The sequence below is a fragment of the Conger conger genome, chromosome 2 (assembly GCF_963514075.1).
Source record: "Conger conger chromosome 2, fConCon1.1, whole genome shotgun sequence".
Lineage (NCBI taxonomy): Eukaryota > Metazoa > Chordata > Actinopteri > Anguilliformes > Congridae > Conger > Conger conger.
The window spans coordinates 58,807,776-58,826,876 of NC_083761.1; the positions used below are offsets into that span (position 1 = coordinate 58,807,776).

At 43.7% G+C, this 19,101-nt stretch overlaps 1 protein-coding gene across 2 annotated transcripts in view; it reads right to left on the bottom strand.

The window, feature by feature from the left end:
* Window positions 1-474: 474 nt before the first annotated feature.
* prkcba (protein kinase C, beta a) overlaps window positions 475-19,101 on the bottom strand; it is a 126,445-nt gene continuing 107,818 nt past the window's right edge. Inside the window, exon 17 of one of the 2 annotated variants that reach the window (XM_061223471.1) lies at window positions 475-3,507. In XM_061223471.1, coding sequence (XP_061079455.1) covers window positions 3,355-3,507 — 153 coding nt within the window. In that variant the 3' untranslated portion in view covers window positions 475-3,354. Of the gene's footprint in view, window positions 3,508-9,014; window positions 12,172-19,101 lie in introns of those variants that run through there. The other variant, XM_061223465.1, reaches the window with a different exon arrangement.

Below are 19,101 nucleotides of genomic sequence, written 5' to 3' on the forward strand. Positions count from 1 at the left end.
GGCCCTGCTTATGCAAGCTGGTGAGCTGTAGTCACACGTTCAAGAGCTCCTTCACAACGGGGTCATAACATCTTGAACTTGGGTGGGGTTGGAAGATCCGAGCTCTGTTCAAGGGTTTATTTTTCTTTCTCACTTGCTTTGAGGCAAAACGTCATCGTTTTCAAATCAGCCTTTTCTCCTGGAGATAAGATGTGCCTTCAGACCAGGAATACACAGCTCTGAGCATAACATATTCTCTCACTTTTGCAAACAGAAGCTATACACACTAATGCACACACATAACCTTTCACAAAAAAATGTGTAAATATCCATATTGTGTGCGCATGTTTGCATGTACACACAAACACGCATGCAAACATTGAAATGTACACACTCACAAACTTCCCACTTCTCTTTCAACCCCCTGGTCAAACAACACTCAACACTCATCTCCACATTGGGAATGGACCCAGAAGAAAGACACATCACACAGTCTTTGACAAATGTTAAGTGTAATATATATCATATAATATACCACTAACCACAGAACATGCAACATAATTCTCAGACCAGGAATTCAGGAATATGCAGTTCTTATTCATCTCAATCACCCTTTCTATACAACAGCGAATCCTTCATTGCTATTCATTTTTGATGCACAGACACAGAGAGACCCCTATCTTGCATAGTAATTTATTTTCCCCTCATCCGTATTTATGCATATGTGTCTCACGGGATATCCATACAGCTATCATGCTTTCAACAGTCCCGGTAAGCACAGATGCACATTTTTGACACGATTCAGACAGCCTATGATAATATCGCAAGCTTTCAGCGCTTTAACTGAACTCTGTAATGTTCTTATGATGGCACACTAAGAATGGCCCTTGAGTAAAATTCCATATGTGTTGTGATGTTGAGAAAGCACACCTTTGTGTGCATGGGATCTTCAGAGAATGAAACATGAGAATGGACAGCAAGATGTACCCTGTGGGGCTGTGGCAGTGCATTATGGGATTATTATGTCACATTTACCCAACCTACTGTATATGGCCACAGAAAATGGGAAATTCAGGTTGGAAAAAAAGAAGTAATAAGAGGCTTAGATATCTATATACAGTGTGTTTGTTGGCTCTACTGTGATAATGTAAAATATTCAGGAAACATCTAGAGACAGCATTTGGCAGAGATCTTAATGGAGTACTGTTGGCTGATAGCTGTGTTTGTGTTCAATCAGTTATCTCTTTCCAAGGTTTTTTCGTCCAATTCAAACGGGAATGACTGTTACCACTAAACGGTTCAGATTCCCTTTTCTTTATTGCAAATTTACTTTAAAAACAGACACAAGAAAGGCTTGAGATACTCTCCCCAAAGAGCCAACTGATATAAATGAAATGCAAATTTTACCTCATCCTCCATTGTGATAAAGGATGGCCAAGTGCCATTTTCCTGTGCCTTATTGTGAAGCGTTCACTATGCCAAATAAACACACAGTGTCAGAACCTGGGAGTCACCTGACACATGGTTTTAATAAATCGTTTTTTTCTCTTTTTGAAGCTTCATACTCAAGCGATCAAGTTTTGTTTTCTTCAGTGTATATTACAATGACTGAGCCCGCCACCTCAGGCTAAGAAAATTTGGAACAAGCATTTCGCTTGTTTGTTCCTGCGTTACGAGCGGCCATTCACGCTGTCATGATGACCAGCTGTCCTCTTCTCTGTAAACAGTGGACGAGTCACTGATGGTGCTGGCACATTGCAGAATGCCATTAGCTGCCAAACACAGCGGGATTCTGGGAGGGTTTTTTAGCCCGCCTGCCTCTCCCTCCTCCCTCACGTCCTTTCCCCCCTCAGACCTGATTTATCAACTGAGTTTAACTGAAAACACAAAGACTACCCCTCTCACTTTACAGGACAACTTCAATGGCTGCAAGGAGAGGGTGTGCACAAAAGTCCAAAAGAGCCCACCTGCTCTGCTACACAGAACCCATTAATCATCAACACAAAATGCTGCTGTGTATTTTTAATTTTCAAACAAGTCACATTCATACATGTTTTAACTGGAAGACTTCTAGATACATTTGAATTCTTTTTAAATAAATATATATCACCAACCAATCCATCTCTGTCAGTAGTAACATTTGATATACAGTACTAACACTAATATCAGTGTGAAAACCAAACAGGCATGCATAGAATAGCAGCAGCACATCACTAAAGATAGACACCTTTTTTTTGCTTCAGATAGACTATCAGATCAACTAAAATATATTCCATTCAAGGAGTCCATTCTCTAACAATAACTGAGGAAATTGAGCTTGTTTTCACAAGTACTCAAACAAATGTTGCTCTAACGTTGCACAATACTGTACCTGGCTGTATTTTATAGAAAACACTGGAATTAATGTGTAATGATTATATAACCAGCAGTACACACTGAGGAATGCAAGGGCTTCATGTTAGCACACTTGTATGTCTTATTTTAAAAATTCCCTTGCCACACAGTGACAGAGATTTGACGGAATGAAACATTAGATCCTAGCTACCATGCACAAGGAGAGCTCACTGGTCAACTGTGGAAAAGTAACAGCCTGGCTCTGTACATTATGCACTGGGATACAGCACGTGGGTGCCCAACATCGAACCCTGTTCATGATTGGCTTTGCCACATGGATTTAATCAAATTGGCCGGAGGCAGTCAAATAAACATTAGCTCCAAACATGACTGAAAAACCAAATACCAAATGAAAAGAAAACAAAGAATAAATTATTGAGGATCAAATCAGCATGTTTTAAACATCAAAGTTGGGGATTTGTGGTGTTTGTTGTGGTTTTAAAGCATGTTGGAGGGACCAGCTGGTCCTGGTTGGGCCATAATCCAATGAGGCCCAACAACAGAGGAGTCCATACAGATCTCATCGTACAAAAATATACTGGGAGAAAAAAAAATTATAGACAAGCTGAGAATAATAAACATGACAGATGTGGAGGGAGGCTATGAGGTCACTCCTCCTCTTCCGCGCACTCCCACCTCACAGAGGCCATCTGAGAAACTGAATGTTCAAACCTGGCAAGACCAGCTTTGTCCAGGACTGGATCCGATGGAGACCAGAGAGCAGGAGATGTGGCAGGTAGTGACTGTAGGCTCCTGGTCCAGCAGACAGACCCAGCACACAGGGGGTAATCGCTTGAGTTGGAGGACAGGGCAAAATACACACCCTGGACTGGAGGCGGGAACCCCATGAGCCCTTCCGGAAGGTTCCAGCCAGTCCACAAAGCTGCAGAATGAGGTCATAGCCACCTGAGTACAGACATGCACACACACATACAGATGTAGTCTCCCGCGGGGACAACGGCATGCGCGCTCCAGGAGGGGCTACACCTGGATGACAAACTCCGGGTTGGTGTAGGAGAAGCCCTGGAACTCGTTCTGGTCCAGGTTCATGATGAAGAGCTTGTCGGTGGGGGTCAGGTCAGTCGGCATCTTTGTGAACTCCTTGTCGAAGTTGGCGGTGTCGCGTCGGTTTTTCTGGTCGGGTAAGAATGAGAACAGGGAGAGGGAGAAAGAGGGAGAGACAAAAAGGCATTTTAGCACCACTTCAATCTTCAAAATGCAAAATTTCACATCGGATGACCGTCTTTATTTGCGCGTGAGCTTGCAGGGTTCAGACCGCAGATTAATGCCTCTTACCATTTTTAGCTTGCTCCACGGTTCAAATGGAGCGTGTGTAAACGGTGGAGGCTCTGTGCAAAAGCGGGGCCCTTTGGGTAGAGCCCTCTCCCGAGTGAGCGTGGAAGACGCTCTGCGGAGTGTGTGTGCGCGCCCGCGGAGTGATCCCTCTGTGTGAGCGGGATGCAGGCAGGCAGAGCGGACTGAAGCTAAACTAAAAGGGACAGACGGTTCGTCAGGCCCAGAGGCCAGTTCTTATTCTGAGAATTCCTCTCTACTGTGATGGTGTGGCCCTGCATGCCAGCCTGCCTGGGAGCGCGAGGAGGGGAGAGAGGCAGGCGGACAGGCTCAAGAGAGTATGTGTGTGTGGTGTGTGTGTATATGCGTGTTTGGTGTGTATGCTTGTGTGTTTGTGTTGTGTGTGTGTTGGGGGGGGGGGGGGGGGGATTCATCTCTAAGGCTAGGCATTGTTACTGCACTGCTTGGCAATGGAAATCCATGATGGGGGAGGGAGCTCTCTGGGCTGGGGGGCGGGGAGACTGAGGGGGAAAGAAATGTGCTACAGCCCACAGGAGGAGCATGGCGCTTGGGTTAACGCTTCAAAATGATAAAAAATAAAAAAAAATGTGCAAAAACATGGCCAATGCCTAAGTGTAAGAGCGTAGGCACACACGTTTGACCGAATATGTGTTCTTTTTGGAGCAGAAAAGTGGAAGTCTAGAGTGGCTTGTGGCACAGTGGCTAAAGGAGCCGGTCCACTAATCATACGCCTGCAGGTTTGATGACCAGGTGGGACACTGCTGCTGTTCCTGTAACCTGAATCACTCCAGTAAACATCCATTTGGACGGATAATCTGCAAAGTGTGAGACAGTACTGAATTTGCCTTGGATAAGGGCACCGGCTGAGCAAACACATAGCAATAAAAATGAAAATGATTTGAAGAGAATGCCACAGGAACCAGAGGTTGACTTTCTCAAAATAACAGATGAGGCCAACAGACATTAATATATCACGATAAGAGTGAGTGTCATGCTTTCCGAGGCACCGCTAAGTGCACCTACGGTAAGTTCCTCAGCGTATGGAAATATGTACAGTACAGATGGAAATGCCAACACAACATTTAGGAATTTACTATGGACTGCGACCATCAACTAAAAGGATGTTTAGAGCCAAAGACAAAACACCATCCACACATAAGCAGAGAGAGAGCCCGAAATGCCACACAGCAGAGAGAAACCAGACTGCAGCAGACAGGAATATTTACAGCACAGCTGACAGCGATAAAACCAGAGAGGTGCTACAATCAAAGAACGGAGACAAGAAAAGTGAAGAGCGCAGAGGTCTGCACCGCTGAGAAGATTCAGAGACAGGGGAGGTCTGAGAGTGAGGCTGAAACGAGGACACTGTTCCTACCTTCTGCTCCATCTCCCTTGTAGGCCGGCCGAGCCCCACGGGAGGGCCGCACACAAGGCCCACCTCCAGTGAAGGGCCCTGGGCATTGGCTCCACTCAAGTGCCTGGTCCCCAGGGGCCTAAACAACAGCTGCTGGGGGTGTGATATCACCCTTACAGGGCTTAGACACCAATCGGTGGTTTTTATTGGGTTAAAACAACTTGCATTCCGTTATAGTTAATGGCGTCTTCCAGAACATCCCTGCATCTCCATGTGACAATGCTAAAAAGCCCTTTGTCTCTCGCAGTCTTTGATACACAATCACCCAAATCAGTTTGACTTCAGTCTCATCACTCCTTCCAAGATACTTATGTGACAACCCATGGGCCCACCAAAAACTGCCAAAGTTTTGCAGTTCTAGTATGAACACAAAATACAATAGAGGTGGATGAGTTGTCACAGGTGAACCTTGTGTTTCGTACTGGAAAAAACTTTCGATTAAACATAATACATATTGTACATTGAAAATCTGTAATCTGTTTGACCATTCTGGTAAATGTTTTTTGGGGAAAATCCAGCTCGGCATTCACCATTACATGAAATCCACACTGATTAAGTTAAAAAGTCTATTTTCTTTGCAGTTCTTCCGGATGTGTAAGTCTCCCAATAAAAAATGGGACATCTACTTGTCTTTGTGGCAAAACCTAACCTCAAGAAATTTGGGTAACCTTCATGACTGGCTAATTTTATTAAGCACCGAGTAATTACCTTTGGGAGAAGCGAGGAGTCAAAAGGTTACAGCACTCTGCATAATTTGTTTTGAAGCACACAGATGAACTGAAGGGAGAGCTCAACAATATAGTCTTTGCCCAAATGCAGATTTCTATTCAGTACAAACGGTTGGGTATGTACAAGCGGTTGGGTATGCATGTGCCATCTTCCTTCAGGATCCTGGTGCTCCCTGGTCTGTGCCAGCTCTAGTCTCTAGGCTTGGCTGTAGACCAGGAGCACAGAGATGGAGGCTTCAAGCAGTACAGCTTAGCGCTGTTTCTCCTCTGCTCTAAGATGACGGTCTGGGGGGGGGGGGGGGGGGGGGGGAGTGGGAGGAGGGACAGACCACTTATATAGTACTGAGGTAAGGGGGGAAAAAATCCACTTTGCCATGGAGAGAAGGAGAAACCGTGAAGGGGGTGGGGGAGGAGGACGCATTTAAAAGGTGTGCGGGAGGTAACGGTGCATTGCTCCGTGTTGAGCCAACGCAAACCCGTAGTTATTATCTGAGGAAATGAGAGTCTTTCCAATAGGCTGCCGACCTTCCTTTCTGAGTGGCTTCAATTCTCTCCTTGATTGTGTGATCAGGCAAAGGGGCAATCGAGTCAACATTTGAGCCCTGAACTGAGATGCGCTGGACGTCAGGCCAAAAACGACAGCCGACGAGTCTATTGTATCCTCGATTGCCGGGCGGGCTAGAGAACAAAATGGAAAATAAGAGAAGGGAGCTCACGCAGTGCTGGAATTCGCCAGGCAACAGGGGCTGCTGGACGTGTAAATATGATAGAAATCTATTGCAGGCGGTTGTTTATTACAGGAGATGCAGAGCAGCGATAGGACCGGGGGAGTCGTGTATTAGGAAACGTTCCGGGGGAATAAGGCGCTTATAGACACATGCTTTCCGCTGAATCGCCAGAGCTAATATAACTAGGGTTTAATTCCAACCTTGATTCTTTAATTTCTTCCTCCATTAAGGCGTGGGGCTTTTCAGGAAAGAGGGGGATTAGAGCGGAGCTGAAGTCAGCGGCAGCACACGCCACAGAATAGCAGTATCAAACGGTGACCTGTTTTCAGCAGATAAGCCTTGCACGCTCATGCTAACTGGCTGATTTTAATTTGAGGCTGTAACATTCAGAATTAATTAGCATTCATGTGCTAAACGGAGGCACCAAAGCACTGAACATGCAGCCGAGATAAGGCGTAACAACGAAGTTTAAAAACATGGCTTACAGTGCACAGGGTGCCACACATAAAACATCACAAATAACAGTTATAATAATCATAACTTCAACACTAATAGTCATAATCACAACTGTAATTACAATCGTAACCATCACAATGCTCGCAAATAACTCTGCTTGTACTGCTCTCTCTGGTCTATTTCAACAGCTGCTAGATATTACACTGGACTGAAGTGTCATGCAATAGCAAATGTTAGGTAGTGTATGCCTTTCTTTTAAACATCAAGCGGGCAAGCAAAATGCAAATGTACCCAGTAAAGGAAATGGGTATTAAATGCTGCTTGGTGTCAGCTTCAATACTGTCCAAGGGACTTCTGGGGAAAAAAATTCTGGTTGTGGCTCATCATTTTCTGACTGTGTTGCTTACATACAGTGAGGTCGTAAGTATTTGGAAAGTGGTACAATTTCTGTTAATTTGGCTTTGTACTCCAGCATTTAAAATGAAATAATGAATATTATTTGATCACTTTCTTAGAGCAGGTATAAGAAAGCTTTCAGTATCAAGTCTTGATTCTAGGCTTTCGATTGCCTTTGGAGTTGGTGGTTGTCAACTTTAAAACCACAGTAGTCCTAAGCACAGCAGTCAAGGAAGAGAAATAAGAAGAAAACCACCAAAAACATAGGCAAAACAATAGGCTTACCAAAATAAACTGTTTGGAACATGGTGGTTGGGGTGTTATAGTTTGGGCATATATGACTGCCACAGGTGCTGGCTCATTTGCCTTCGTAGATAATGTAACTGCTGATAGCAGCAAAAGAATTAATTATGAAGTGTACAGACGTATCTTATCTGCTCACGTTCAATCAAATACCTCCAAACTAATTGGACAATGTTTCATCCCACAGCAAGCCAGTCATCTCGAACATACACCAGTGCTCTCTTTCTTCTTAATGATGTTCCAAACGGTAAGCCTATTGTTCAGCTTATTTCTCGGCTTGTTTTTTTTTCTTATTTCTCAGCCTCATAATGGCTCCCTTGACTTTCATTGGCACAAGGCTGGTCCTCATGTTGATGAACGCAAATAACAGACTCCAAACACAATCAAAAGCCTAGAATCAAGACTTGATAATCAAAGCTTCTTATACAGTACATGCAGTAAGGAAGCATTACACCTCAATAATCAGAAACAACTGAGAAGCCAACAGTCCAATTACATTTCATCCCCTAAAATTGAGGGACGATGTACAAAACGGCATGTAATTCCTATACAGATCATCCGATATGGATGCAAATACCCCCAGATTACAGCAAAGGTGAAAATCAGTCATCAGTCAAATCCAAAAATTGGAAATTGTACCACTTCTGGACCTCACTGTAAGTAAAAACAGACTCACATTTTAGTCCAGACAACAAAGACAGGAGGCATGACAATTTGGCTCAAATATCAACAGGCAACAGGATCAAACAGACAGGAGGCACTGATACATTTCAGTGCAGAATATCAACCAAGACGAGAAGCACTAATACCATTCTATGCAGAAGTCAACACACAAAGCAGTGATAGCTTTCAGTTTGAAAATTAATGCAAACATGAAGCACGGACACTTCTCAGCTCAATCAACAAACACAGGCGGCACTGACACCTTTCAGCTCAAACAACGCAGACACAAGACACTTATGCCTTTCAATTCAAACAACACAAAGCGCTGATACTTTTCAATTCAAACACAGACATGAGACACTGATACCTGTCAATTCAAACACAAGGCACTGATACTTTCCAGTTCAAAAAATGCAGACACAAGGAAACACCAAAACCTTCAAAACACAGGCAGCAAGTGTGAACACCTTTCTTTTCAAACATTAATAGAAGACACTGACTCCTTTCCTCAAAATGTCCATACCCACCACCCAAATCTGCTCACATAATTATTTGAAGGTATTTCCTCCTGACTCAGGGCCTTACTCTGTATCAACTGCTTTTGGACACCATTAAAAAAAAAAGATAGTTTGAAGTAGCTCATCATGTAAAGTTTTATTTAATATATTCTTTTTTTGGAAAATACTTTGGCACATTAACAGCATCTGAGTTAAAGTGTACAAAGCCCACACAGTAGCATGAAGCACCCACTGAAGCACGAATGGTCAAAAAGAACATGACATTACAACTGTTACTTAAGCACATGCACAATGCATTTTTTGTTAATGAAAAACTTTGATATCCTCAGTTTAGAAAAGACATATCTTAACATTAAAATTATTTTTTTCCTTTTTTTATACAATACTGTAAGGCTCACAGACAGAATCCCGACCACATAATATGCAAGAACTTTACTAAACATAATTTGACACATTATTTGTGCACACACTATAGACACTGTTGTGCAAGAGACATTTACCATTGTTATACTTTGATAGACAAGGAAACAAACATTTGCATTAAATGTGAATACACCTGAAAATGTACAATTTTCAAATGATACACAATATACATTATTACAGTTTTCCACCCTGCCCCTTAAATAACACTAAAACCTGTTAAAGAAGATCTAGATTATTTTGTCGTAAACATGGTGGAATGGTATACCACATTTATTACAGTAACATTCAAACACGCGTATCGATAGCCTTTTTCATCCATCTGAAAAATCAGATTGCCTCAATCATATACAAAGATTTGATTTCCTTATGCATCTTAGTATGAAAATGCTAAATGTCTAAGATTTTTGCACAGCAGTGTGTATCAAGATTTTTTATGAGATGCTTACAAAAATATGAAAGCCCTGTAATAATCTACACACCAGTTTTGGCAGAAATTACGATTCTTCTATATCAATATAGATAACTAAAGTAATAAATCTTCTTAATAATAATCTAGCCCAGAAATAAAAAAAACAAAACAAAAACAAATGATTATTTATTACCAGACAATAATTATTGGAAAATATTATAAACAGTATTATTTGAAGCTTAACACTCCGATAGTGTAAGGTCAGGTATGAAGAACCAGTGGTTTTCGATGATGGTTTAAATTTACTAGTACCCAGTCATTCTAACAGTTATTGAGCTGCACTTCAGATAATTTGAGAAGATTTCATTATTTGAAATGGGTGTACATGTCGACCCATTCATATTCAGAATCCTCCATATACAGTATATAGTATGTGGGTAAATGCAGTGGAAAGGGCTTGCTTGCCAGTATAGACACTGCGGGAGCTACAGGGCCAAGCCCTTGACAGCACAGAGGAGTCTGCTGTGCACCATTGACCACAGATTAGCTTCTGTTACAGACAAACAAAATGGCATTTCAGGAAAGAAGACAGGCCTTACATACCAACTGAATTATCCCGCAGACCATTTATTTATTTATTTGTCTGCCTGCATGGCCAGCATTTCAAATTGTTCATGACCTTTTAACAGTGCTCTTTGTCTCAGGAAGTTGGAAACTAGCGGTTGTCAACAAGAATAACACTGAAACAACTACAGGCACAAGTTTTAACAAGCATGTTTTCACTGCCACACTGTATAATCTTCACCCTGTTAAAAACTATTTGCAGTGAAGGTCGCCACGTGTAAGCATTAAACTGTATTAGTATCCCTGTAATAGTTTAATTACTTAAGTGTAAGGAATGTCATCTTCCGCAAAATGCCACCAACATGTCTCTCCGAGAGATTTTGGTTATGCTGGCTGTTTGCTTTTGAAGGCAACATGCTGCAAAAGGTCAAAGTAAGGTGAAGTTGCTGGGTGACGGCTCGCCAATCTCTCACACGGCTGTCCAATGTGCCGCCCCCCTACCCAACCTCTGCACAGTGCTGAAGGAGCCTGGTCTGGCACCACTGTTCCTGCTCCCATGACGTCAGCCATAACACCCATAACAAACGACACAGGCCAGGGAGCCATTAACATGTTTATCACAGGCGGACATGCTGTTCTTCAGAGATGGGCTCTGTTGATACAGCCATTGCACAGGGAAATGGTACATTCCCAGATTTGGAGAGTTACTGCAGTGTCTGAGTGTGTGTGTGTGTACATGTGTGTGTGTGTGAGTGTAAGGTGCAGGGGGAATCTGGTTCCAGAGGGAGTGGGGTAATACAGAGCCACTCTATGTACAGGCGAGAGGACCATAGCACCACTACAGAGGAGCACGATGACAGAAGCACTATGTTGGACCAAACAAACCGCTGGATTGAGTCATCCTGTAAACATCTTTTTCATGCTTGGAAAAAAAAACAATTAGTTATTGTAACTATCATATGTATATTTGTATACGTGTATGTATATATTCAGCAAATTATGATAAAATAATATTTGATTTCAACTATCTTACTAACGCTATTGTTTTGGAATTGCTATGAAAAAAGCACATGCACAATAACTTAATTAGATTTTTGCTTTTCCTTCAAGATTTTGTTTGGGACTGGAAAAATCTTACGCTACTAGAGAGAAAAAACAAAAGGAACCAGGAGCAAAAAAATCTCAGATGTAGATCAAGATCAGAGTAGCTATAGACAGAGGTTCATTCTTTCAGCCAGAAATCAATGATTGTATCACATGACTTCCACCAATATTGGAGAAGGCAGGTTTGTTGAGATGAGAATCTGAAGGAACAAAAATGTCTATGCAACACATTATTGCATAGGCTGGAATGGCAAGGTGAGGAGCTGTACTGGGTGCAGTGATGAAAATCTAATGAAAGCATTATATATAAAAATCCAAGGACATTTTAGAACTTTCTGGAATCACAATGGACAGCTGGCTGATTTCTTATAAGGACATTCAATAGGCAATGCAATGTTGATAAAGAGGTAAAATATTGGTCTCAAATTTCAGGAAATCATTCAAGGGGCTTTTCACAAATTGATTTAACCCAAAAGGCTAATAAATGGTTTTGCCATCTTTGTTTTTGTTTATGTACATGTACAGTACAGCTGGAAATGGTACATATACATAAACAGGTAGAAGTGGTTACAGATATTGTATCTAGAAGATTTAGCAATACGCTTTTTTTTGATTGTCCTTAACTCTGGATTTCCATAAGAGGATAATGAGGGTTAATGTAGGAAAACCCCTCAAACTCGGCCTGGTCGAGGTTCATGATGACCTCCTGGTCGGGTGGAGTTAAGACGGGAGGATGGCGGGTGAAAAAGCGGTCAAAGTTCTCGGCGTCCCGGCCACACTGTAGGAGGGAGAAAAAAAACAAGAGAGGCATGTGGTGGGTGGAGTGGAGAGAAACAAAACCAAGGAACACAGTGAAAATAACCGGTCAAATCATAAGGAAACGGCCCCGCCGCTGCCTGGACATCCAAGATGGACGCCCAGGAGCTCCTTCTGTATGTATGAATGCTGAAGGGGGATGCATGGGATTGGGTGGTGGTGGTAGCGAGGGTTATTTCCATTGATGTTCAAAGCACTGAAGGAACAGGAAGACTGTTTTGGTACAGGCTCCAGTTTGTGTCTAGGGACAGGGGAAGGTGGTGTCTTCTTTATGACTAGAGTCAGCAGGAGATGCCAACCCTGGTTGTCTGCAGTAGTAGCTGAGGGAGAGCAGGTCCAGACTTGATGCTTACCACACCAGGCGTTTGACACCAGTGATCTTCATTCCCGGTCATGGAGAGCTGCAGGGTGTGCTGGTTTTTGTTTTTGGCTTAATGTCGGCAACCAATTCAGACCCAAGAAACCAGGTGAGGTCAGTTAACGGTATAATTAACTGCTGTAATTGATTAATTAAGTGCTGAGTAACAACAAAAGCCAGTGCACCCCGTGGCTCTCCAGGACCAGGAATGAAGATCACCGGTCTACGGAAACCTAGCTCACCTCACTTGGCAGTGGTGGCTGCATTTCTACATGTCCACACTGGGACTTCTTTTCTAAGCTCAGTTTGTTTAACACAACATGAAGAGGCCATCCCTCTGTCGCTTCTTCCCACAGTTTTCTCCATCATACATATGAGAACACGATGATGACATGTTAAATCTTCAATAAAGAAATAATTTGGAAACACCAGAGCAGTACAGAGGTTCAATTTGATTTATGTAAATACATTCGGTCTATTCAATCAGCTACATACACTTGATTAGCACTGACAGCAAGTCATTTGGGACTGAGGTGCAGAGCTGGCATTCTGAATGTTTCTGAATGGCAATCCGACTAGGAAGACAGGATATGGTCCACCTGTTCTGAACCAGGAACCTTGGCCTTATGTAAAGACATAGTCAAGCATTTCATTTCATATATCAAACCCTAAAGTTCTTCCCCTATACATCTGCATAAGGGGGCATTGCATCAAGCGTCACAAATCCAACCTGGGATTAAGTCTGAATCTTCAGTATGTAAAGCTACCTCAGTGTGCCAGCCTGAATGCACACTGCAAACAGGCAGACCAGTGAGGGGTTGTCATGTCAAAATTCACCTTAAAAGGCACAGCTGTGGAAAAAACATATACAATACCCAAAGCAGTGCTTACATTTCAAACCCCTTAAACACAAACCTTCAGCGCAATATCACAAATCCAGGTCTTGCCTATCCCAGCTCCCACCTTTCTCCCATACATCACACAGACATTTAAAAACACAAGCCTGCAGGTGTGTTTCACTTTAAATAAACTACAGCTTGCTGCCTGTAGTGAAAAGCAGACAAATCTCAAATCATCAACTGGCACAATATGCTGGCTCTGCACACATTAGCCAAGCCTGACAATCAGTACAAAGCAAAAATCAACATAGTAATTTATGGTTAGGCAGGTGCATGTGCATGTTTTAATACCATATAATAAAACATTCATTAAGACACAACTACTTCTCCGCTTCTAAAAAGCTTTAGGGGTCACTCTCTCACAAGCTATGGCAGGTATATTGTATATTGTACATCCAAACCATATTTCCACTTGTTTCCCCAAGAAGGTTCTCATTCTTTTCATTTCCGACAGGCAGTAAAAACTGGACGTTTGTTTTACTTGAAGGAACGGTTTGTCATATTTCCTTGTATTTCTCATAAAAATTGTCTATAGCTGTTGTTGATTGTAATTTGAGCATGGCTTGGGCAGCTTATGTCTGGCCTTTGTGCTCCAAGAGGCTGCACCACTACGTTTCTGTTTAAGGTGCTAGGGTCTGCAACAGTATGTTCTCTTTATGTTCCACTATTGGCTGATACCGAGTGGTTTTATGTCTATTGCCCTGCACTGAGGCAGCCTGCTCTTAGAGAGAGGGCAGCGAGGATCAGCTGTATGGCCAAACTGAATTTCAGGGATTTTCTCCACACTTCTTGGAGAAAACTTGACGTTCATGGAGGGGGGGGGGGTCAATTTTTAAAAATGCTTTCAGAATGTGATCTCTTACTCTCGTGCACACTCTCGTCTCTAATTACCATAACCATGGCAGGTTTCCAGTGCCCCTGCAGACTTAACAGTAATCTTATTACAGGTGGAAAAAACTCGCAAACAAATAAACAACTGAAGCAAACCCCTTGCATTTTCATTTGGCTCCTGGTCATCCAATAAAAGCTTTAGACCACAGAAGCCTTTGGTGGCTGTGACCTCAGGCACAGTACGGTTAACTCACAGCACCGTTCGGCTCTATCTTCCTCTATCTGGCTAGGGTTTGAAATGCAAAGCCGCCTTTTTACTCTTCTTATTTTCCTGCTCAAACATGGGAGTCTGATTAAGCGTCCTGTGCAGAGAGGAAATTAACAAGTCATTGAGGGATTCTTTAACAAAATCTGGGTTGGTTTTCCCCTTCCTCTGTTGCGCTTATGATTAGAATTTTCATCTGCTAATGAGTGCGATTCTTGCACTCACAAATTGTGTGAAGTCAGCACAGACACTGAGAGCAGCATTTCGGAAAGGCGAACGTCGGCATAAACACTGGATGCGTGTGCACTGGAGGTGAAAACAAAGTGACGAAGAGGTTAAGTAAATCTATTAACTCAAAAACCCAGCCTTGAGGAGAACAGACAACACCAAAGACCAAACAAAACAAATGAACATATGTGTGTTTACATTTCTGAAGTTTCCCCCCACTGCATACCTAACCCACAGCATCAGTGTTCAACCCGGTGTTGCTGTCCAATCCTGAGGAGCTGCCAAACCGCATGTCTGATCGGATTTGGACGCGCACCCCTGCCGATCTTGCGGTGGGCAGACGCGCCGCTATTGAACTGCGCGTGTACAGCGACGCAGCCCTAGTTTCTGCAGCGTGGCGGTAATGATCGGCACGGTGTCTTGCATTAGTCGGAATCTATTGGGTGGGGAGGGCTGCTTAGCTATAGGCACTGGGCCTCGCATTCCATCAAAGCCTGAAATTGAGGCAAAAGCTTTTCACTGTCCTCACAGATACACCTGTCAGGAGTGATTAGCATCACGGCACCGCTGTGCAGGGGAACAGGCTATTAGAGCTACACGTGTGACAGGCTCTTCCGCCCGCTCGCCAACACGGCTGCTAAACACTGCCCATTTACCGCAAACCGCTGCCTCCCCTCCCAACAACAGGACCCTCTACTGCCCCCAACAACAGGACCCTCAATTGCCCTCAACAACAGTAACCACTGTACCCCATCAGTACCCCAACAACAGTACCATCTACCGGCTTCAAAAACAGGACCTTTTATGGCCCCAACAACACTAACCTCTATGGGCCCCAACAACACTAACCTCTATCAGCCCCAACAACACTAACCTCTATCAGCCCCAACAACAGTAACCTCTATTGGCCCTAACAACACTGACTTCTATCGGCCCCAACAACACTAACCTCTATCAGCCCCAACAACACTAACCTCTATCGGCCCCAACAACAGTAACCTCTATCGGCCCCAACAACAGTAACCTCTATCGGCCCCAACAACACTAACCTCTATCAGCCCCAACAACACTAACCTCTATCAGCCCCAACACTAACCTCTATCGGCCCCAACAACAGTAACCTCTATCGGCCCCAACAACACTAACCTCTATCAGCCCCAACAACACTAACCTCTATCAGCCCGAACAACAGTAACCTCTATTGGCCCTAACAACACTAACCTCTATCAGCCCCAACAACACTAACCTCTATCAGCCCCAACAACACTAACCTCTATCAGCCCCAACAACAGTAACCTCTATCAGCCCCAACAACAGTAACCTCTATCAGCCCCAACAACAGCAACCTCTATTGGCCCCAACAACACTAACCTCTATTGGCCCTAACAACACTAACCTCTATCAGCCCCAACAACACTAACCTCTTTCAGCCCCAACAACAGTAACCTCTATTGGCCCCAACAACACTAACCTCTATTGGCCCTAACAACACTAACCTCTATCAGCCCCAACAACAGTAACCTCTATTGGCCCCAACAACACTAACCTCTATCAGCCCCAACAACACTAACCTCCATCGGCCCCAACAACAGTAACCTGTATCGGCCCCTACAACAGTAACCTCCACTGACCCCAACAACAGTAACCATAACCGCTATCTGCTCCTACAACAGTAATCTCTACTGACCCCAACAACAGTAACCATAACCGCTATCTGCTCCTACAACAGTAACCTCTACCATCCCCAACAACAGGACCCTTTACCGGCCCCAACAACAATAATCTCTGCCTGCCACCCTAACTCCACTTTTGGGGACCTAATCAAGGTTGAGCCTCTCCTCTTTTTGCTGTACCTTATCTCGGCGACACAGCAAATAAAAAATAAAGACCACAGAGAAAATTGCCGCTTTCATTATTTTAAAGTGGCTGCACTAATCTTTGCTCTTGACTCTGATGGCTTTTGAGATAGGCCCTCCATCGTTCCTATATGAGAGCGTTATCCACTTTATCTGGCTGGGCCCTGGGTTATCGGCTGCAGTCATCTACCCTTGCTTAATAGCCAGCTTTTAAAGCACCACACACTGATCTTTGAAGGATTTGTTAGGGAAAGACACTTTTCTTCAAAATGATTTGTGTATCAAGGATATCCAATCTTGAAACATGGACCAGACATGGTCAGTACAGTCATCAAGTGAATACTATGAACACAGATTAAACTGAATCCGCAACAATGCTTAGAAAATGCTGGTAAATGCCCAGTGGGATTTATCTGACCACTATCACATTAAAGAACATAGGAAACATCACCTAACCACTAGCAATGCGGGGAGTACAAAAGCAGAATGACGGAGAGTTCGCAGTTGCTAGTGCCATTAACAGAGCACACTCCCCAACCACTTTGCATTAAGTGGAATATTCAGTTCAGTACTGTTCCCATTTTAACTGCACAGAATATTACAGAAGGCCCCATTTATTTCCTGACACACTGGTGCTGATATGTTACCACTGTGCAACAGTGCTACCATAAGTCATCAAAAGAACATTACATATGCACATACCAACCGATAAACTTACTGTCACATTTACTGTATGCTACTTTTAAGCCCCCATGAGAGAAGAAAGCAGACTGCTAACACAAACTTACAGCTTAACATGACATTTATATTCATACATAACCAAAAATCAGTCATCAGCAAGAGTGAACGTTAATTGCGTGGAATCGGCTTGCTGTCGCAGACACATTGACCCTTTCAATGGTCTCCAGACAACCTCACTACTGTATGGTACGTGCTGGACCTTTACATATTGGGTTATTACTGACCATTAAACCAGACAGGCTTTAAACAAGTCACAATAAACACGAAACCCTAGCCTTCGCACATATTTCAACATGAATAATTAGTACTAGGTAATGACCTTGCCTGACTTCGGCGGCAAAGTATGCAACAGACCTGACTTCAACTGAAACGCTTCTAATAAACATTATTTCAATCAGCATTTCTGAGCCGCTCCCACACGATACATGAAGTGCGTATTGTTGTTTTAAGTTTAAGACGGTAATGACATGTTACAGCATATTTATTATCAGAGCCCATGACAGAAAGACGCAGCGACCCTTCCCAATTCTTGAGCATGCACTGATAACAAGGCGACTAACTCCAGCACTCTCCCACAGTGCTGCTGCACACTGGAGCCATAACAATAAAGCTAAATGCCAGGCTCTTCTACTCCTGCCCCCCCAGGGCAACTGCTATCAAATTAGGGCCGTTATTATTAAATGTCTGTATATGGGGGTGGGGGGGCGGGGGGCATTAACGGGCAGATGACGGTGTTAATGAGAATGCTGATGCAAAGGGACAGCATGCGAATGTCACTTCACACCCCCACCGCACCCCGCTCTGGCCACGGGACGCCGGCGACGCCCGCAAACAATGGCGACGTGACCGCTGCTCGGCCTCGTCCGCAATGTCATCCGCCATCTCGCCTAATCAGCCTCATCAATGAGTTCAGCCCCACCATGGCTAACCAATCGTTTCACCTCAATTGCTGTCTAATGAGGTCTGTGCTCTTCCACCGTACCCCGACCCCCCCCCCCCCCCACCCCGCCCCACCCCAACAGTGAGAACTCATCAGCACTAATTGGTGACCGCTCATGACGTCCTCTTTAAAGGGGAACTACGGCACATCGAAATCAGATCCTATTAATGTCAATGTAAGTCAACGTTGGAGATTTCAACAGGACCAATAAAGACACAGCAGGAGAACGACCAGCAGCACGGCCCCCCGGCCCCCCGACCCCCCCCCCCCCCCCCAGCCCCCCGAAGAGGTAACCTGCGGCGATGACACAAAAGCCACGCTGTTCCCATCAGGTGATTTAAGGGCAATCTTTGAAATTCACAAGACACCATTCCAGAACACTTCAATACAGGGCATGGCTGAGCTTTTCAGGAAGGAAGCACAAGTTCACATTTTAGCTAGAAATGCATGAAATGGAGAGCTTTTCATTTATAGAGTGCCCGACTGCTTAAGAACTAAATTCCCCTTGTACAATGATCAAGCCAGTGAAGGACTCCGGCCCCCTTGTATAGTTAATCAGATGACAACAAGCAACTGCTGCACTTTGCAATTGCATCTGAGAGCACTATGGAGCACAGTATAAAACATCATTAATAACAGCACAAGCATTCATCACTTTGGTGAAAAGGAACATAGCCCAAGTTTCTAAACACCTCAACATGAATACAAGATAAGAAAGTAATCAACTAGCACATAATAGGAATATAGTGAAGGTAACCTTGAAAGCATCAATTC